The 21884-nt window shown below is 42.8% G+C and overlaps 1 protein-coding gene across 1 annotated transcript in view; it reads left to right on the top strand.

Moving 5' to 3' along the window:
• The window catches only part of KDM3B (lysine demethylase 3B), an 88399-nt gene that overhangs the window by 15081 nt on the left and 51434 nt on the right, over positions 1-21884 (top strand). The window contains exons 3-6 of the mRNA XM_073620403.1: positions 675-788; positions 872-980; positions 12691-12815; positions 14171-14245. Coding sequence (XP_073476504.1) covers positions 675-788; positions 872-980; positions 12691-12815; positions 14171-14245 — 423 coding nt within the window. The remainder of the gene's footprint in view (positions 1-674; positions 789-871; positions 981-12690; positions 12816-14170; positions 14246-21884) is intronic.

The following is a 21884-nucleotide window of genomic DNA, read 5'->3' as shown; positions in this document are numbered from 1 at the left end:
TGCTGTAGCGCGGAATCACTATATGATTGTATATATCTTTTAGAAATGCACCCATTACAGCGCAATTTGTTTTTGGAAATCTAAAATGTTTGTTTTTGGTAATGATTTTTCAGTTTTTGTTTTAAAGTGAAAGTAATCCCTATCATTTTCAGCCATGGACACTGCCATCTTGGCCTCTTTTTAATCTTCAACTGCCATGATACTGCACATGTGATCAGTTATGACACCAGCCATTGGATGGTTTGACAGTTTTGTTGAGAGCACAACCAATGTGACATTTACATTCCCGGCATGAAACTGTTAAATCTATGAGTTTACTTCCGCTTTAATATCAAACCAAAGACATCGATGATCACTGAATGGAATGAGTGGAAACGTGGTTGATTTAAAAAAAAAGATATATGTGAGGAGCAGATTTACAAAATGCTGTAAGGTTTTATCTACTGCTGAAGCAATTATGTAACTTGTGTGCCACCTCTGACAGATTATTTATAGCACCTAATTGTTCATGACTGTCAGTCACAAAGTTATTTATTGTGATGTGGATTGAAGTACAAAGAATCGGTAAATGAGAGTCGGTACATGGGTTTACATAGTATATCTTCATAAAGACTATTTCAGTTATGGAATGTTGTGAAGTAAAGATCTGACACAAGCTGTTTTTAACATTGCAGACATTCACAACTTTGGTGGATAAGTTGGGACTGGGAACACTGGTTCCTATAGAGTTTCTCCTAGAAGAAATATTGCATTTTCTTCCAGATGCCAGTACACTTCGTCTTTACCAGGTAACTCCTTTTACAGTGAGAAGCAATATTCTTAAAAAGTCTCTGTGAAAAATAATGACATTTGTTCTTATTCCATTTTCCAGCAGATGGGAGTAGACAGCCACAAACTGGTTTTGAAAGAGCAGCCTTTTTTGAGGGATGCTGTAACTGATGTGATCAATTCAAGAAAAATCCAGGAGATCATTTTACGAGGTTAAATGCACACATTTTTAAAATCTAAGTGTTTACAGATTTGATTTATTTATAAATAAATGTGATCTTAAACTCAAAGGCAAACATTTTATTATAATGCAGCTTATGAATTCTTAAATGTACAGTGGAACCTCGGATTGCAAGTAACGAGCGTTTCGCAATACGAGCAATTATTTTTTTAAAATTCTTGGTTTGCGAGTGATGTTTCGCAAAACGAGCAGGATTCAAGCCTCTGCCGTGTGCAGTACCGCAATTGGCCAGAGGTGCGGGGGCGCCCGTGACACTCGGAACCGTTCAGAGCTGTTCGGAAATACTCTAACACTCGGAAATACTCTGTTCCCGAGTGTTTGCGAGTGGTCTCCGAGTATTTCCAAATCTCTCCAGTGCCCCCCACCTCCTGGCCACATGTGGTATTGCATGCAATAGAACTTAATGTGGAACGACTTATCTTTGTTTCCATTGACTTCTATGGGGAAACTCGCTTTGATATGTGAGTGCTTTGGATTACAAGCATTCTCCTGGAATGGATTATGCTCGTAATCCAAGGTTCCACTGTATTCGTTTTTTTTTCCTGCAATTTTTATCTGGTTCTTCACCCAGTAGATGTATCAGTTTACAGGTATGGGACAAACCATTTAACACTGGCAGGGGTGCTAACAATGATCAGCTTTTATTTATGTAAAACCTTTTATCCCAAATGAAAAAAAACTGTTTCTTGTAACTGAATAAAAAGTGTGAGCTGGCTTAATCTGTTAGTGTTTTTAAATATGCTAGTATATCCACCACTCCCCCAGACTAACAATGCTGTGGCCCCTGTGCTCATTCATCCAGAGTAGAGCCACTCTAATACAGGAGGTGTATTACTGGCCAGATCATCAAGGGAAAACGGAGGGGGCAAAGCCTAAAAAACCCAATTTGCAGCCACCATATTTAATGTTTAGTAAGCTGCAATATACTACATTTTTGGTTTATTACCGCTTTTGGATTGAAGGTTTAAAGCTGAAGTTTAGTAAAGGAACAGCTGAATGACAGGATCTCCACTACCAATTCACAGAATGAGATGCACACCATTACACAACCCAAAAACAAATGCATAAATGCACTTCCACTTTAAAGTATGTGTGAACCTTTGTAAAACACCCCATTCAGTTAAAAATAAAAATGAATGGCAAAACATTAGTGTGCATATATAAACATAAATTATTTATTCTCAAAACGACTTGCAGCACAGCACCTGGAGAGAGCGCAGCTCCACCCACTTTCCCAGGAAACACTGCTATCAATTTCTTTTAAGGTAGGACACTTCCACCATGGCCTCAGTTGTAGCGTTTCCTCAGCCATAGTGGAAGCGCTGCGAGGAACTGCAGGTGTGCTGCGCTCTCTTCAGGCAGAAGTCCTGTGTATAGGGGCATGACATACCTTATTTTTTCTTTCTTTTCTTTTAGACCCTGGTGGTCCTTAGGCCATCCCAGCATCCTCCCAGAGGGGTGGGGATGTTCTGGAGCTCCCCTCCTCTTTCCCGCTCGGCAAGAGCTTGGGGACCTGCCGGGGGGGCTTTCCCGGGCCTCCGTTCGTTCCGATGGCGGGTGTCTTCATTTCTGAAAGGGGAGGGACTTCTGGTCGGGTGCACGGCTTCTGGTTCCGGCCTGTGGAACGCAGGAGGAGTGGGGCAGGCCCTGACTGGCGTACACTTCTGATCTTCGCAGTGGTGAAGAGACCAGGAGTTTTTAAAAAGAGGCAGAGATGGCCACAACGTCCGCTGCAGTCATGGAGGCAGTGGCGGGAGCAGGAGCCGCAGAGGCTTCAGGGCTGTTACCTATAGGGCTATGTTTTTCCCCCTCCTCTCTTCCCCTGGGCATTATGTATAGGGAAGGAGGGCGGGGGCAGAGGGAGGACGTGGGCTGAGCTGGGCGGTCCCAGCTTACCTAAGGACCCTGCGCTGATCATTCCCTGCGGGTGCATCATGGAGGTGGCTTGTGCAGAGGAGGATGATCTGGGGACGCAGGAGGATCCAAGCCCCAAGGTAGGACAGTGATGCTGTGCATCATTTTATCCGTACCTGCCACTCGGGGGGGGGTGGGCACTTTGAGTGGGGTGTCCTTATTTATTTTTCCTGGTAAAAATCAGAGAGCAGACACTGGTGTTTTTTTTGTTTTTTTTTTGTTTTTTGTTTTTTTTCCTTCCTTACTCTTATTTTTTCTTACACTTGGCAGCTCTCTTAAAAAGCTCCTTGTATCTTTTGTGCCTCCCCAGGGGAAGAGCCATGAAGATAAGGATGGAGCAGGGCCTGCTGAAGCCCTTAAAAAGAGATGTGCCTCTTGTAAACATAAGTTGTCATCCTCATGGAAAAAATCGCTTTGTCGGGACTGCATAGAAGCTTTAGCCAAAAAAGAAACTAGCTTTATGTTCAAGAAGTTTCTAGATACAATGAAGACAGAAATGGTTAAAACATTTTGAATCCTTCAGATCCTCCAAGATTCAGGACCTCCAGATACTGCTATACCCAGTACTTCCGGTTCTAGCTCAGCAACTCTGATTCCCACACCTGCAACTGCAGAGGGGGAGCAGGGGGTTCTGGAGGAGATAGGAGTCCGAAAAAAGGGTTTTTCTCCCTAGGAGCCTCAAAAGGAGATTTCCGTTTTAAAGAGAAGGACGCGTCGCTATGGGAGAAGTGTCCTAAACTGGATGCAGTCCTGTCCAGTGTAGCAACGCGTTCAGATTTATCCTTTGAAGGCGCAGGATCGCTTAAGAATGCTATGGACAGGAAGGCAGAAGGCTACATTAGGAAAGCATGGGACGCAGGAGCGGCAAATTTCCAACCTGCCATTGCTTCCACCTGCGTTGCCAGGACCCTTGAACTAAGGTTAAGGCAGCTAAAACTTTTACTGGAGAGTGATACCTCAAAAGAAGAGCTTCTGGATTCACTTGCGGTACTTAACAAGGTGGTCACCTATATCTCTGATGCTTCAGCCGAAGCAGCCAGATGCACAGCTTTAATCAATCAAGCAAGGAGGGCTATTTGGTTGAAAACCTGGACAGGGGACGCCTCTTCCAAGGCAGTTATGCTCTCTGCCATTCAAAGGAAACGTAGTCTTTGGAGAAGATTTAGACTCCGCGTTGGAACATTCATCGGACAAGAAACAAGGTTTTCCGATTCCCAAATAACAACAATACAGAAAAGGGTTTCGTCCTTTTAGGAAAATTGGGCCGAAAGCAGGTGGCAAGCAAGATCAGAAAAAGCCATGGCAAAATAGAAAACAAAAGGGAAAAGGGGGTTTTCTGTTTAACTGAGAAAAAGGGCAATGACTCCCCTTGCCGGGTAGGAGGGAGGCTGGGGGCATTTCTACTCCAATGGCAAGCCACTTCAACCAATGCATACATCTTAGACCTAATTGCCAGAGGTTTTTGCATAGAAGTCAATCAGGTCCCCCCAGAACAGTTTCTGGTAACCAGAGTACTGAAAAATGCAGACATGGCAGCTGCCATGACCAACCTGCTCCAAGAAATGACGGACCAAGCAGTCATATCTTCACTTTCACAAAAGGAAAGCAAAGGGGGTTTTTACTCTCACATCTTTCTAAGAAAAAAACAGTCAGGAAGATTCAGGCTCATTCTAAACCTAAAGCTGTTCAACAGGGCAGTCAGATACAAAAAATTCAAGATGGAAACCATCTTTACAAACAAAAGAACTACTGACTCAAGGGATATTCATAGCTACAATAGACTTAAAAGATGCCTATTTATACATTCCCATCAGGGAATGCTCCAAGATTTTTCTAAGGTTTACAGTACAAGGCCCAAAACAGACAATCTACTTCCATTTCAATGCTTTACCTTTCGGGCTAGCATCAGCTCCAAGAATATTCACGAAGGTGTTAGCAGAAGCACTACAGACTTTAAGGTCAGAAGGGATCCTGATAATACCATATCTAGACGACCTACTCTTATTCGCAAAAACATCAGAGGTGTTGGAAAGGTCTTTAAACATAACACAAAACCACCTTCAGAACCTGGGGTGTATTTTGAACACAGATCAAATTTTCTCACAGCACAGGAAGTTACTTTTCTGGGGTACATAGTGGATTCACTAGAGGCAAAAATCTTTTTACCGACAGCAAAAAGGGAAGCGCTGATGGCAGAAACCGACTGGCTCATACTGAATCCCACAGCATCCATCAGGAAGATAATGATGTTATTAGGACAGATGACAGCTGCGATTCCGGCAGTGACCTGTGCCCAGACTTGCACGAGTTCTTCAGAGGTTCATGCATCCATCATAAAGAAAAGGTAAAGATTAATCCTTTAAGACAATATCACCGCAGTATCCTATATCAACAGACAAGGAGGCACGCGCTCAGCAACCCTCAGAGTAATAGCGGGGGTAATTTTTTCCTGGGCAGAAGAGAACGTTCTTTCCCTTGCACCAATACACATCAAAGGAAAGTTAAACTCATTAGCAGATTTTCTGAGCAGAGAACAGATCTCTCACACAGAATGGAGTCTGAGGAAAGTTGTATTCACGCTAATCGCTCAAAACTGGGGCTATCCAGAGATGGACCTTTTCGTTCTTGAAAAAACGCAAAAATGGGGAGATTCTTCTCGATACACAGGGATCCGAGCAGTTTAGGGATGGATGCGTTCGCCCACCCCTGGTCGGGGAATCTACTATACATATTTCTCCCCTTCAGGCTCATTCCAGAAGTCTTACAGAAGATCCAAACTACACATGCAAAGGTCATCGTGATAGCTCCGTTCTGGCTAAAGAGGGTGTGGTTTCCTGTTCTCCATAACCTCTCGATCACAGACTCCTGGAAACTTCCAGTAAGAGGACTTACTAGTACAAGGAGAATTGTTTCACCCGCTTCTGGGCCGTCTTTCTCTGACTGCCTGGCTACTGAGGAAGAATTGCTGAAGAACAAAGGCCTGTCAGAAAAAGTGATCTGTACTTATCTGAATAGCAGGAAGAAGTCCACTAATTTTAATTTATTCCAAAATTTGGAAGTCCTTCTGCAGCTGGCGGAAGGATAAGGGCAGAATATTCTGGTCTGTCATTCCAGCTGTACTTGATTTTTTTGCATGACGGTACAGATTTGGGTCTTGCACCCAATACTCTTGTCGTACAAGTGGTGGCGTTATCTTACTATCTAGACCTGAGATTAGTGGACAACACTGATAAAAAAGGTTCTCTCTAGGAAGAGACCTCCTCAACAAAGGAGATTTCCTCCTTGGGATCTATCGGCAATATTGCGTGAAAGAACCATTTGAGCCTCTGGAAGAAAGCTCTTTAAAACTTCTAACATACAAAACAGTACTCCTGGTAGCCCTGGGGTCAGCCAGGAGAGTGAGTCACGAGAATTATCAATAGCTGAACCTTACTGCTCCATTTTTCCTGACAGTCATTTTGTCCATGGACCCAGGGTTCCTACCTAAAGTGTCCACTGATTTTCCCGGATCACAGGACATAGTAATTCCGTCCTTATGCGGGCAAGCACGCAATTTTGATAGAATTAGATTTTCACAAACTGGATGTCAGAAGATGTCTGTTATGCTACATCGAAACAACAAAGAATGGAGAACGGTATCAAATCTGTTTGTGCTCTACTCAGGTCCTAGGAAAGGACAAGGAGCCTCAAAAGCAGCTATTGCTAGGTGGATGAAATCCGCTATTGAGGAGGCCTATTCCATAGCAGCACTGCAAGCACCACCAAAACTCAAAGCGCATTCCACTAGAGCCTTAGCCACCTCTTGGGCAGAGAAACAGGGGCTATCTGCACAGTAGCCACCTGCTCGAGTTTCCGGACTTTCGTAAAATACTACCGTCTGGAACTTTTATCATCTACTGACCAGGCTTTTGGGAGAAAAGTGCTTCAAGCAGTAGTCCCTCCCTAACAGGTATTATTTCTATAATGTTGCTCTCATAAGGCCGTCCTGGAAGATGACTTGGGAAAACTAAGTTATTACCTGTTAACTTGATTTACAGAAATCTTCCAGGACGGCGCTGTTCCCACCCTATGATTATGTAATTCTGATTATTAGAGGTATACGGTATAGGCCTTAGGTTATTTGTTATTACTGAGGGACCATGCATAGTGCCTGTCCTTTTATGCTAATGTGCATTTGTGTTTCCTGTGCTAGATAGGAGGAGCCACTCTCTCATAAGGCCGCCCAGGAAGATTCCTGGAAATCAAGTTAACAGGTAATAGTTTTTGCGTTTTGGCAATTGGCTCAGAGGGCACAATATCCCATCTGCAGTTCAGAGCACTACATTTCGGGTTGTCCTCTGCCCCTAGGATCTTCATCAAGATCATGGCGGAAGCCTTGGCGCCTTTGAGGATTTAGGGAATTATGATGATCCATATCTAGACATCTCCTTCTTCTGTTTGTCAGCTCAAAAGAACAGCTGCTGACAAATTTGAACAGAACAGGACACCACTTGCAAAGCTTGGGTTGGCTCCTAAACAAGGAGAAGTCGAATCTGGCTCCTTCCCAAGTGATAAGGTTTTTGGACTACAACATCGACTCAGTTCAGCAAAAGATTTTCCTACCAGAAGAAAAGACGGAAAAGTGGTAAAACAAATTCAGACAAGGTCGACAGTTACGGTCAGGTCGGCTATGTCAGCATTGGGTCTCCTAACATCCTCTATTCCGGCTGTTGAATTGGCTCGCTTCCACTCAAGGGAGCTACAGCAAAATTGGAAGCACGAAGAACCATTAGAGAAGTGTTTCACGATTCCCTTACAAGTGAGGAGAAAATTGTGGTGGTGGAGGAACCAGTCAAATCTGAACAAGGGCCTACTTTGGATGTTCCCTGTCTCAAGAATGCTAATGACAGATACAAGTTACTGGGAGTGGGGAACATCTCTGGAGGGTCATTTTGCCCAGGGGGCCTGGTCAAGCTTAGAATCAAAAAGATCATCCAATTGGAGGGAACTAAAGGCAATTCTGATGGGGCTCCTTTGGTTCCAGGAGACTATCAGGGGCCAACATGTTCAGATTTTGTGTCGACAACGCTACGGCGGTCGCCTATGTGACAAAGCAGGGAGGTACCAGAAGCAGGGTTCTCCTGACTTTAGCTTGGGAGATCCTAGTGTGGGCGGAAGAGAATCTGGCGTCCCTGTCAGCCCTGCATCTGAAGGGCAGTTTGAATTGGATGGCAGATTTCCTGAGCAGGAAGGAAATTTCAGAATCGGAGTGAAGTCTAAATTCAGAAGTTTTTCAGATGGTGGTTTGCATCTCACTCGAACGCAAGGGTTCCGGCTTAATTTTCCCTGAAAAGAGGGGCTTAGATGCTCTGGTCCAGCCTTGGGACTTTCTTTTGTGTTATGCTCCCCCTTTCTTCCAGTTAACACTGCTGGTCCTCAAACATTTCAGGAAGAATCCACAAATTTAATACTTGTAACCCTCTATTGGCCCAAGAGAATAAGGTTCTTGACGCTTCTGAACCTGGCGGCAGAAACTCACTGGATGTTACCTCTGCGGGACGATCTACTGAATCAGGGGCCCATCCTTCATACAAACGTAAGCCAGCTCAGGTTAGCGGTCTGGTTGCTGAAGGAAAGGGGGTCTGTTGGACACATTAGTTTCTACGCTACTGAATAGCTACTGGAGACATTTATTTCAAGGTTTAGAAATGCTACAACTTCTGGTGCGTTTCAAAGCAGTATTTGCCACAGGAGATAACTTCCACCCTGGAATTCATGATGGAATGGAGAAGGGGTTAGCGGTTAGCACCTTGAAGGCACAAGTGGCCGCTCTATCAGTTTTTTTGGAAACGCAATTATCACGAGATCCGTTGATAATTAGGTTCTTTAAGGCCTTGGCTAGGTCAAGACCAGTGCCTATCAAATTTTTTCCAAGTCGGGACTTGTCAGTGGTTCTGCAGGGTCTAACTAAAATACCTTTTGAACCTCTAGAAAACGCTACAATAAGGGATTGGACTTTGAAAACAGTCCTATTGGTGGCAGTCACCTCTGCCAGAAGAGTTGGTGAGCTGCAGGCTTTTTCTATTGTCAAACCCTTCTTAACGATTTTTCCAGACCGGATATTTCTAAACGTGGACCCAGGCTTTCTGCCAAAGGTCTTTCCTTTTTCATCGATTACAAGAAGTAGTTCTTCTAACGTTTTGTGCATCCCCAGCTGGTCCTGAAGAGGAAGTTTTCCACACGCTGGACGTGAAGAGATGTCTTCTACGATACCTAGAGATAACTAAGCAAGTTAGGAAATCAAAGTCTCTTTTTGTACTGTTTTCAGGATTATGTAAGGGAGATTGTGCTTCCAAAAGCACAATTGGAAGATGGCTTAGGACGGCCATTAAACAAGCCTACACTGCCTCAGGGCAGATACCCCTGGAAGGTATCTTGGCCCATTCAACTAGGGCAGTAGCAACATCCTGGGCTGAGAGGGCTGGCGCCTCACCCGAGCAAATCTGTAAGGCAGCAACATGGACAAGTTTCTCTACATTCATCCAGCATTCTAGAGATGATTTACTGTCGGCCTCGGAGCAGACTTTCGGCCAGAAGGTCCTGCAGGCGGTAGTCCTACCCTAGAGTAAGTTCTCACTTGTCTCCAGGTGCTGTCTTGAAATACATTTTAAGAATACCTTAGACTTACTTGTTATGGTATTTCTAGGAGTCTTTCAGGGCAGCAGCTATTACCCTCCCTAATGGTTTCTGTTGTGACTTGCACTGTTATGTTGTGTTTGCCTGTTTTTCTGATTCTGTCTTTAAGAATTCTGGAGGTTTCTCAATTACAACTGAGGCCATGGTGGAAGTGTCCTGGCTTAAAAGGCATTGATCGCAGTGTTTCTTGGGAAAGTGGGTGGAGCTGCCCTCTTTTCAGGCACTGTCTTGAAAGACTTCTAGAAATACCGTTACCAGTAAGTCTAAGATGTTTGTGTTTTTGTTTTTTGTTTTTTTTTTAAATAAATTATCACATAATCTCTGTTCTCAGCTGCAATAAGGGGCTTGAAGAAGTGGAGGTGGGGAAGGAGCAGTGATCTTCCCAGTGAATGACTGTGTGGTATGTGAGCACAAGTCTGTTCATTGAAGGACAGACAGGCTCTCCTCCCAGCACAGCCAGAAAAGTGACCATGCTGGGATTCTATAACAGAAGAGAATACTGCCCTCCTAACAGAAACTAAACTAAAAGTGATTATAAAGCAGCAACTAATATATGGAGTACATACATATAGAATCTAGTGTGGATAAAATAGCTGCGCTAAACAGTGAGACCACTAGTGATGAACCAGTGCTAAACAATATAAAAATGAATACATATAAATAAATGTGAAAATGGTCAAAAAGAAACAAAACAATTGAATGTACCAGAATCATAAGAATATATTGTGATCCAAGAGTGAATGTAAACCTTGTATGAGACAAGGACTTTGGACTTTGTTGCACAGTTTAATATTCACCTTAGTGGACGATTTGGACTCATACAAGGTTTACATTCACTCTTGGATCACAGTATATTCTTATGATTCTGGTACAATTGTTCAATGGTTCAGTTGTTTCTTTTTGATCATTTTCACATTTATTTATATGTATTCATTTTTATATTGTTTAGCACTGGTTCATCACTAGTGGTCTCACTGTTTAGCGCAGCTATTTTATCCACACTAGATTCTATATGTATGGGATTCTATGCCTAGCGTGGTGGGTTTGTAATAGGAAAGCATAGGGACTGGCAGGAACACCAGGAATTTGACACAAAGGGAGCAATACAAAGAGAACAGGATATTTTTTAACACATAGATGTGATACAACAGACACCTATCATGGAATATGAAATGTTGGGGTAATATATTCTTTAAATGAAAGTCAGAATTCCTGTTCTAAATACTTGTTCTGTGTCAATTACTCCAAAGTATTAAAAACTTTGGATTAACAGCCCTGTGAATAGGATTTTCAAAAAAGATAATTCAACCATGACTGCTTACATATCTTCTAAGTAAGGTGGACCTTCACCCCTTTTCTTAACCACTTCAGCCCTGGAAGGTTTTACCCCCTTAATGACCAGGCCATTTTTCGTAATACGGCACTGCATTACTTTTAACTGACAATTGCGCAGTCATGCGACGCTGTACCCAAATAAAATTGATGTCTTTTGTGTCTCACAAATAGAGCTTTCTTTTGGTGGTATTTGATCACCCCTGCGGTTTTTATTTTTTGCGCTATAAACCAAAAAAGCGACAATTTTGAAAAAAACTATTTTTTTACTTTCTGCTATAAAACATTCTCAATAAAAAAATGTAAACGCATTTCTTCATCAGTTTAGGCAAATTTGTATTTTGCCACATATTTTTGTTAAAAAAATCCCAATAAGCGTATATTGATTTGGTTTGCGCAAACGTTATAGCGTCTACAAACTATGGGATATTTTTAAGGCATTTTTCTTTCTTTCTTTCTTTTTTTTTTTACTAGTAATGGCGGCGATTAGTGATTTTTAGCGGAACTTTGACATTGCGGCAGACAAATCAGACATCTAACTGACACTTTTGACACTTTTTTTGGGGACCAGTGACATTATTACAGTGATCAGTGCTAAAAATATGCACTGCTACTGTACCAATGACACTAGCAGGGAAGGGGTTAACATCAGGGGCGATCAAAGTGTTAAGTGTGTCTCTAGGAGGTGCTTGCTAACTGTGTGGGAGATGGACTGACTAGGTGAACACAGGGAACAGAAGATCTGTGTCCTCCCCTGTCAGAACGGTGATCTGCCTTGTTTACATAGGCAGATCACCGTTACGCCTTTCTGGGGAACGATCGCCGGTGGCCGGCGGACCCATTGATTTTCTCCCCCTCTGTCCAATGGGCCCACGCGCCCACAGTATCTTTTGCACAAAATGACATACAGGTACGTGATTTCACGCATTAGAGCTGCCCTGGCACAGTATATATACAGTGGGTGGTTTTAAGTGGTTAAAGTTCTCTTTCCTGCCTTCATCCCCTTCCTCCGTTAAAAAAAAAAAAAAGTAAATACTTTGTTTTTTTCCCTAACTTCCTATTCTCAATTCTTGCCTAGGCAAAGATGATGTGTATGGGGTCCTCCGAGCATTCGCAGAGTTGACACAAGTTTCTCCAGGAGCCGCTGAGGCACTTCTGTGCACAAGATCTCGCGAACTGCTTTCTGAGATGTCTAAGTCACTCATCCCAGGAGACAGTTCGAGGGATTTCGCACATGCGCAGAAACGCAGATGGGTCTTTGCCAGGCCCCATAGACCTGGCAGAGACCTCTTTGGCGTGTCTGCGCATGTGCTGGGTCTCGATTCAAGATGGCAATATAGAGAACTTTGCCTGCAAGTAAGACAATGCTGGACTCTATCAGCTAATGGGACAAAAAAAGATATAAAATGTAATTTTGATAGGTTGGGTTGAGTTCCTGTTTGACAAAAGCCTGTGTTTCTCAGCCTTCATGTACCACCTTCTGCATATAAAGCACTGCCTGCCTAGGGTTCTCTTTCAACCCCTGAAAAATTTCTGTGCAATTCGATGTTCTGAAAGGTGGCGTTTGCATGGGGCTGGAAGTGTTGCTGTTTTAACTTTCTGAAATGCCTGATAATCTTATGGTGACTGCTTTCTTGTCTTAAATGGACTGTATGGTTTAAAGGAATACTACAATAATAGGTCCCCCAAAGTGTGATTTAAAGCAGTTATTTGAAATATATACTGCAGTAACAGTATGTTAATTTGTTTTTATTGTCTAGGAATTTGCAGTATTCAAGGTCAGGAGGTTAAAGTGTTCAGGCCAGATGAAGATGAAGATTGGATTTATGGGCTTGTGACCCATCAAGATCCCATCAGCCGTATAATAAATGTAACAATGAGCGCAGTATGTATACATTTCCAAAAATAATCTAATTTTAATCTCTTTGAAGACTGTGTACCCAAACAATCAACTGTTTTATGTCTGTTTATGGCTTCTTAGCAATGCGTTAACCCTGTCATGACCACGATCATTTCATACATTTATGACCACTGTAAAATCTGCCATTTTGTAGCTTGTAGGTTCAGAGGCCAATAACTTTTTTTATTTTAGTTTATACAAGAAATAATTAATTCAATCCATCCACACATGTTTAAAGGCTACATTCACCTTTAACCCCTTCCCCCAAAAAGATGTGCACATGCGTCCTCTGGTTGAAGGGGTTATGCCAGGGTGATGCCTGCAGCTACAGGCATCATCCCAGTATTTTTCTTTTCAGCCAGTGATTCTCTAACATGTATTAGCCATCCTAGTGACTGGTTAGCTGCTGGATTGCTTTTCAGGTGGCAGGAGAGGTGGTCCCCCTCTTCCCGCCGCCTCCCGCAGTTCTCTCAGGCTATCCCGTCCCACCTGTATGTTTAGCCAGCGGTTGAGCTGGCTTTTCGTAGAGGGGTTCAGAGACCTAAATTCCTCTATGGTATTAGAAACCAGCCTGTATGTCACTTCCGGTTTTAGTGTTTTGTTTACAAGCTATTGTTAGTTTGTACAAGCATCGGATCACATGGATCTTGGTCTGATCTGATGCGGTTAAGGTCAGAGGAAACATCTGGGGTCTAATAGACCCCAGATGTCTCAGTATAGAGGACCTGTCACTTCTGATTGTTGTCACAAGGGATGTTTACATTCCTTGTGACAGCAATAAAAGTGATAAAATAGACAGTGTAAAAATAATATTTTTTTAAAGCGCCCTCATCCCGCCCCGTGCTTATGCCCAAAGGCAAACGCACGCGTCGATCCCACACGCATAAGTAAACAGAAGTATGCAATATTTTCATTACGGTAACTAAATTAAAAGTAAATCTGGAGCCCAGGCAGATAAAGATAAAAATTCATGCAGCTGTGTATTTATTTTTCATGCAACTAGTATAAGTATGAAGTCTGAATTTAAATTTCTACACTATTAATCTTTACAGCAACAACAAGACAGGGAAAAAGAGGGATAGGACTGGGGATTATCAGATGTGATAATCCCAGATTTTTGTTTCCTTTTCCTTAACAACTGAGGTGGCTTGTATAGGTGACAAAAAAACAACAAAACCAATGTATCCCCCCCCCCCCAAATTCAGAAATGCCAACCTAATCTCTGCCTCTGCTGCTGTAATTTGTATGTTCTGTCGAAATCCACGTTTTTTTTGGGGGTTTTTTTTGGTTACAGATATGTTGCTGTCCTTATGTTGACACTAATTTTTATATATTCACAGGGAGGTGAGACTGTAATGATTGATCCAAAATTAGTACACGTGGTGCTAGTTGACGACTCAGTCTTAGAACCTGAGGTATTTACATTTTTTTTTGTTGCAAATAATGTTATTTTCATTAAAAATTTAATTTTCAAAGTGTTTTGAAAGATTCATACAAATCTATGTTCAAAGCAAATGTTTATTATTATTTTTGCATTAACATGGTGTAGGTGGTGTTTAAGTTTACTGACAATAGCTTTCACTTTGTTCACACTATAAAGAGATCTGGAGAAGGTCCTGCTAATCAAAGGCTGTGTCATGCCGTTCCAGCATGTTTCTATGGTGTGTATGTGCTGGAACTGGGATCAATCAACCTTTTATATCCTGCCCCCCATAGTGTTTAGCAATATGAGGACATAGAGGAGAAGATAAGGAGAGAGGGTGTCCTATACCACTGTGTGTATGCACAGATGTCTGACCCTGCAGACCTATGGGCTGCATAGAGAAGGAAAAAAAGAGCACATTAACAGTTTAGAATGGAATTGAAACTGGAGCTTGCTCGGTAGATGTCAATGGCTGGTCTTTAAAATCTTAGGCTGCAGCAGAGACATGGACATTTAGGGAGAGACAGGGAACAGCAGGATCAACCAGGATGTTTGCAGTCTACAGAAAACAAATGCTCTAGTGGCTGAGTGAATATGAACACATCTTTGCATTTTCTTTTTCTGAAGCCAGTCTGTGGTGGATTTACTTTGATGCTTGGGTTTATTGTCCTGCTGCATCACCCTTCTCTTAAGCTTCAGCTGGGCTACAGCCACCCTGACATTATCTCGTAGCATATTTTGGTAAGCTTGGGAAGTGGTCCAGGCCCTGAGGCAGTGAAGCAAGCCCAAATCCTAATGTTCCCACAACCATACCTAACTGTTGGTTGACGTTTTTGATGGTAAGATGTGCCCTTTTTGCACCATGCATAGTGCTGAGTATTCTTCCCAAACAATTCAAATTTTGTTTCATCAGTCCACAAAACATTTTCCCAGTAGTGTTGCGGTTTACCAGGGTGCTCTTTGGCAAACTTCAGGCACATCAGAAATGTTTCTTTTGAAGAGCAGTCTCTTGAAGAGAGTTTTGAAGAGAGAGTCTCTTCCTCTGTGGTACTCTGCCATGGACACCCTGCCTGTTCAAAGACTTAAATATGGTAGACATATGAACAGGGATGTTTGCCATTTCCACTGATGTCTTCTGTTACTCATGGGTTTTTCTGTACCTCATTGAGGATTATGCATATAGTGCCTTGGAGTCATCTTGGCTGGGTGCCTGCTTTTAGGAGTAGCAACTGTAATAAACTGTCTCCATTTATAGACCGTTTGTCTAACTGTTGACTGCTGGATGCCTAAACACTTTGAGATTGCTTTGTATCCCTCTCCAGCTTTATGCAGATCAACTACTTATGATCGTATGTCTTCAGAGAGCGAGGCATGATTCACATCAGCTGATGTTACTTATGAACAGCGATCTTAAAATGTTTGAGTGTCTTATCAATCAAAGTAGCTCAAAACCCCACCTCCAAAGTAATTTCAGTAATTGAAATCCAGGTGTAAAAACTACTGATTCCAATCAGCTTTTGTTAAAGTAATTTGTATATGGATTCACTTACTTTTATCTCCAGCACTGTGAATGTTTAATTTGTGTGTTCATTAACAATGCAAGAAAATAGAAATGGTTTTGTGTTATTGGCTTAAAGGGGTTGTAACGCAGAAGTTCTTTTTTCTTAATGCATTCTATGCATCAAGCACCCTAATACTTACCTGAGCCCCATCTCTAACCAGCGATGTCCAAGAGTCCCTTGGCCGTCCAGTACTCTACCTCCTAGTTGGCTGAGAAACAGCAGCAGTGCCATTGGCTCCCGCTGCTGCCAATCAAAGTCAGTTAGTCAATCAGAGAGAGGGGGGCAGGGCCGAACCGCAGTACCGCTTCTGAATGGACACACACGGAGCTGCAGCTCGGCTCAGGTGTCCCCATAGCAAGCTGCTTGCTGTGGGGACACTTGACAGGAGGGAGGAGCCTGGAGCAGCGAAGAGGGACCCAAGAAGAGGATCCAGGCTACACAAGGCAGGTAACTATAACATGTTATCTTTTTTTTTAAAGAGACTTTACAATAATTTTAAGCTTATTGGGGTTGACGTTCTAAACCTGGAGAGTGCAACATCTGGTGCGGCTGTGCATGGTAGCCAATCAGCTTCTATCTTCAGCTAGTTCAATAAAGCTTTGACAGAAAATACTGGTAGCTGATTGATTTCTTTGCAGAGCTGCACCAGATTTTGCACACTCCAGTTTTAGTAAATCAGCCCTATTGTGTTTTTCTATGGTGGTTAATTAGATGAAGATCAGATCACGTTTTATGGCACATTACTGCAGATAAACAGTTAATTCCAAGGGGTACATATACTTTTTCTTGCAACTGTATATCTGTAATGGGAATCTGTTTAACCACTTGCCGACCGTGATATAGCAAAATGAAGGCTACAGTGCGGTCGTCCAGTTCTGGGAGGGCGTCTATTGACGTCTTCCCAGAACCAGGCCTCCCGCTTGCCTACTGCGACACACATCCAGCGCACTCTGTGATCGCTGTGTCCTAAGGACACAGCTCATCACAGATTAGGGTAAAGGGGCAATCACAGCTGCAACTTTACCATGTGATCAGCTGTGTCCAATCACAGCTCATTACAATGTAAACACACTTGCTGGCTATCGGCATTCCTCTCACGTGCTGTCACATCGTGAGGGGAGGAGAGCCGGTAACCTTCCAGTGTGAAAGGGGATATCTACACTGATCATCAGGGCACTGATCTTCAGTGTCCCCATTATCGGTGCAGCCCCACCAGTTCTGCCTATCAGCGCACATCAGTGAAGGAGAAAAACTACCTGTTTTGCAAAATTTTATAACAGAAACTTTTTTTTTTTTTCAGGTCTTTTCATTTTGTTTAGCAAAAAATAAAGAACCCCAGTGATGATTACATATCACCAAAAGAAAGCTCTATTTGTTTGAAAAAAAAATGCTAAAAACTTCATATGAGTACAGTGTTGCATGATTGCGCAATTGTCATTCAACAGCGCTGAAAGCTGAAAATTGGCCTGGGCAGGAAGGGGGTGAAAGTGCCCATTAGGCAAGTGGTTAACACAGTCCCATTCAAAGGGTACACAGCATAGTAAGGATTCGGAAAAAGTCTCTATTTTGCAATACTACAGTCTGCTATCCTAAGTGACAGTTGTACATATTATACAAAGAAGAAACTGCACTCCAATGGAACTGCTTTACGTTCCATTAACCACCTGCCGCCCGCCCACCTTTCTCTGGGTGGGCGGCTCGTACAAATACAATTACGTACCTGTACGTCGGCACTGTCTTCTGAGATCGGGAGGGGCATAGACACAGAGATTTGGTCAACAGGTTTGAGCCAGTGATTTATTGCTGAGACCTGCTGACCAACACCACAGGACTCTGTACAGAGGGAACAATCTGTTTTGTTTGTTTTTCTTCTCCCAGCCTAAGCAGGGAGAAGGCACAAACCAATATTTCTCATTCGTTCATTGACAGACACAGCGCTCCATTATTCGGAACCATAGGGGTTATATTGCCCCCTACAGGAGTAGGACACGAGGCAGAAAAGACTTGACTATGCCTATTAGGCCTTCAGTTTTTTTTTGTATGGACCTAGTTCCCTGCTGGGATCTCTGGTCCTGACAATTTTTTGCTTTTTATGTTACTTTTTTTTTCTCTTGGATTTTTTCCTGTGAGATCTACAACTGCTGGACTGGGCGACGGACTGGACACTAAGATCCAGTGGTCTCCCCAGTCTGCCCAGCGAGCGCGTGCAGACCGTAGCTACGTGCTAGGTCGGCCGTGACATAGCCCCACTGGACGGGGGCTGGCCCTGCGAGTTAAATGCCTCGCGAGATCACATATAACTGGGTCTCGGCCTGTGTCGCAGCAGTCCTCATGGCCGACAGTCCCCCACTTTGGTGGCGAGGAGTATCTGTCTGGGAGCGTTACGCCCCCTCCTCTCCTTCCCTTTAGTGGTGTGGGACGCAGGTACTTCCTGGGGTGGTCGGTCCCTCTGGGGTTCTCCACATCCCCCCGAGTGAGGCCCTGGCCTCTGGCTTAGGTGCTTCGGACACTCTGTCAACCCTCCCCCTCCAGGGTTGTCGCTGTGGGGGGGTACAACTTGGCACCGGCAGATCCACGCCCCCTGCGACGGCCCTCCACTAATTTAGGCCGCGACTTTGCGGCCTACCGAGCATTCGCGGCGGGCGACTGAAAATTTAGGCCGAGGCTTTTGGGGCCTACCGACCGGGCGATGTGCGGGACGGGCCGTGTTTCTTTTGCGGCCTGCTAGTCCGCACTGCCACACTGGACGCCTTCTTCCAGAGGGACGGTGCTGTTGGGGCTCTGAGAGCGACCCCCTTTTGGGGGGGTTAAGTGGGCCCTCCATATTCGCCCCCCCCCCCCATGAGGGGCCTCGGTAGATGCCCCCTGTGAAGGGCATAGTGGTGTCCCCTGTGCGGGGGTTCAGTGGTGCCCCCTGTGCTGGTTTTCCGTAGGCGTCCCTTGTGCGGGGTCTCAGCCAGTGCCCCCTTTGAGTGGTCCAGTGGTGCCCCCTGTGCGGGGTCTCAGCCAGTGCCCGTTTTAGGAAGACCAATAAAAGATGCTAAGTACTTGCCAAGTGGGTTATCTGAGTATTATTTCCAATAGTCATTGAAGCTCGAAATACAGCTCCTTCTGATATCCCATTACAGTGGGTAGAGAATTTTAAGTACCTCGGAGTAGTGATTTCTCGGCAGACTTCGGAGTTAATTTCTTTGAATTTGACCCCAGTTTTGAGGGACATGCGGCCGAAGCTGAAGGCATGGGAATCTTTACCGTTATCCCTATTGGGACGCATTAATCTTCTGAAAATTATTCCAAAATTTACAGATGTTTACAAATATTTTCTAGCTACTCGGTGACGGCCGCATGGTGGTTATGCCCAGATCTATTCAATCCTTCCATTCGGTTGGAAGCAGCGGTGGTGGAATCTCTAAAGAAGCTCTAAAGTTTCTGTTATTCAGAGGCCCTCAGGCCCCCTATCATTTGACCCCTTACTACTATTCGAGCTTGGGAGGCTGGCCTTACATGTGAGCATTATCCTAGAGCAGCAATTTCTCCAAATGCCCCCCTATGGTTGAATCCTACTTTACTCCAGTTCTATAAATTACCTGAACCTATTGTATGGACAAAGTATAATGTTAAGTTGGTTTTTCAGGTTGTAATTAATCAGAAGTTATCCTCTTTTGCTTCACTTACCGTTCCCATTTGTTTAGATATTATCAGCTTTCCCATGTCTTCAATGCCCAGTTTTCACAAACTAACCCAATGATCGAACAGTCTATTTTGGAAATGGTACTTCGGTCTGATTGTTTGGAGAAACCTACTTCCAGATTGTATTCTCACTTTATCACAGTTTCTCCCCCGGTGTTAGAGGGCCTTTTGGCGAGATGGCTGCGGGGACATTTCTGATTTAGACAATGATGATTGGGATGAAGTGTGGGATTCTCACTTTCGATCTTTGGTCTCGTTAAAAGATCGTTTGATTCAATTTAAATTGGTGCATAGAGCATATTTTACGTCATACCGACTTCACAAGATAAACCCTACATGTTCTCCCATCTGTTGTCGATGTGGTGTGGCTCTGGGAGATTTCACACACATTTTCTGGACTTGTCCATACATTGTAGGGTTTGGGATATAGAGGTGGTGGCTTTGTTAAATTCTATTTTACACACTCGTATGCCAGTTTTCTATGTCAGTGTGTTTGTTGGGTTTGGTTAAGGATATTCTTCCAACAGAGGCAGAGCGGCATTTGTTGATATTACTCTGTTTTATGCCAGAAAAGCTAGTGTCCTGTATTGGAAGAAGCCATTGCCGCCCACATTAGTATACTGGAAAGAACTGGTTTAATAGTTTACCATTGCATAGAGACACCTATGTGAACAGGGGTTGTCCTTGTAAATACAAAAAAATTGAGGCTAAGTGGTTGGAGGAGCCCTACACGGCATCCCCCAACAATATCGACTTCTAATCTTTAATACAAATATATAAGAAAGCAGCGCTCGCAAAATAAAATAAGTGCACCAAAAACCTTGTTGCAGCTGCTGGATACAAGTACTATGACTTAGAATAAAATATACAAAAAAACAGCGCTGGCAACTAGCCCAATATAAATATGAATATAGCTAAAGGTGTCGCTATATATATATATATATATATATATATATATATATGTGACTAAATAAATTGCATTAGGTAAAAAAAGTATGTGGTGAAAAAATATTGTTACTGTTTAGAAACAGAAACCATAGGCACTCAAAAAAATTATTCATAAATGTATATACCTCAACATATAACCATAGGCAATCAAAAAGGTGTTGTTAGTATATATAACTCAGTAAATGAAAATAGACAAATCAATATAAATAAATATTAAAATAAATTCGGGGTGGATATAAATGTTCATTCAGGAAAAGACCCAATCAGCAATGATAGCAGACTTCCAACTGCTCATCCAAAGGATCAATTGCGCATCAAAATTTCTTTGACGCCCTGGAGGAGGGGTGAAACGCGTCGACGCAATATCCGGCTCACGTCTGAAAACCAGTGACGCTGTTTCCTGTAGTCAGTGGAGCGCACGCTGATATAGCGGCGATCACTGACCAACTCTGAATGCCTGTCTTGCATCTTCATTCTGTGAGTAGCGCCATTATGCGCAATTGATCCTTACCCCACAGTATTACACCATATCTTATTTCTGTTTTTTGGGTGGAATATGATGCCCATGGCTCCCAAGGTTATATCTTAGTGTCATCAGTCCAAGCTTCATTCCAATCTTCATATATCTACTGCAGCATTTCAGGTGACTTTATGCAATCGTTTGGATGAGCAGTTGGAAGTCTGCTATCATTGCTGATTGGGTCTTTTCCTGAATTAACATTTATATCCACCCCGAATTTATTTTAATATTTATTCATATTGATTTGTCTATTTTCATTTACTGAGTTATATATACTAACAACACCTTTTTGATTGCCTATGGTTATATGTTGAGGTATATATATTTATGAATACATTTTTTTGAGTGCCTATGGTTTCTGCTTCTAAACAGTAACAATATTTTTTCACCTAATGCAATTTAGTCACATATATATAGTGACACCTTTAGCTATATTCATATTTATATTGGGCTAGCTGCCAGCGCTGTTTTTTTGTATATTTTAATCTTTAATATAATTTGTTAGATATATTGATACATGTATTGCTATAATTAAATGGATTATTTATGATATGATTTGCTAAAGATATTCATGATAAGGCTGATATTGCGGTGACTGAAAGGGTTTATGTTCTAGTATAGGTAATATACTATAACTAAATAGTTATAGTATATTAGAATTTATTTCCTGGGCTTTCTGGGATCAGGCCTCTGTAGCCCAGTTTTGTAAAGCTACCCCCTGGACTTGTGTTCATACTTCTATCAGTGGACGTCCAATCTTCTGTGGCTGCAGCTTCACCTCCATTCTGTTTAAAATAGAAATGAAAGGCAAACATTTGTGTATAGATATAAAAAAAAAAATAGATACCTTCTCCATTTTTTTTTTTTATAAGTGATCACATTCCCTCTGTTCTCAGCTGCATAAGAGCTGG

Source organism: Aquarana catesbeiana, linkage group LG03, assembly GCF_042186555.1.
Source record: "Aquarana catesbeiana isolate 2022-GZ linkage group LG03, ASM4218655v1, whole genome shotgun sequence".
Lineage (NCBI taxonomy): Eukaryota > Metazoa > Chordata > Amphibia > Anura > Ranidae > Aquarana > Aquarana catesbeiana.
Note: the sequence above shows the minus strand (reverse complement) of the source record. Positions and strands in the feature narration are given on the sequence as shown.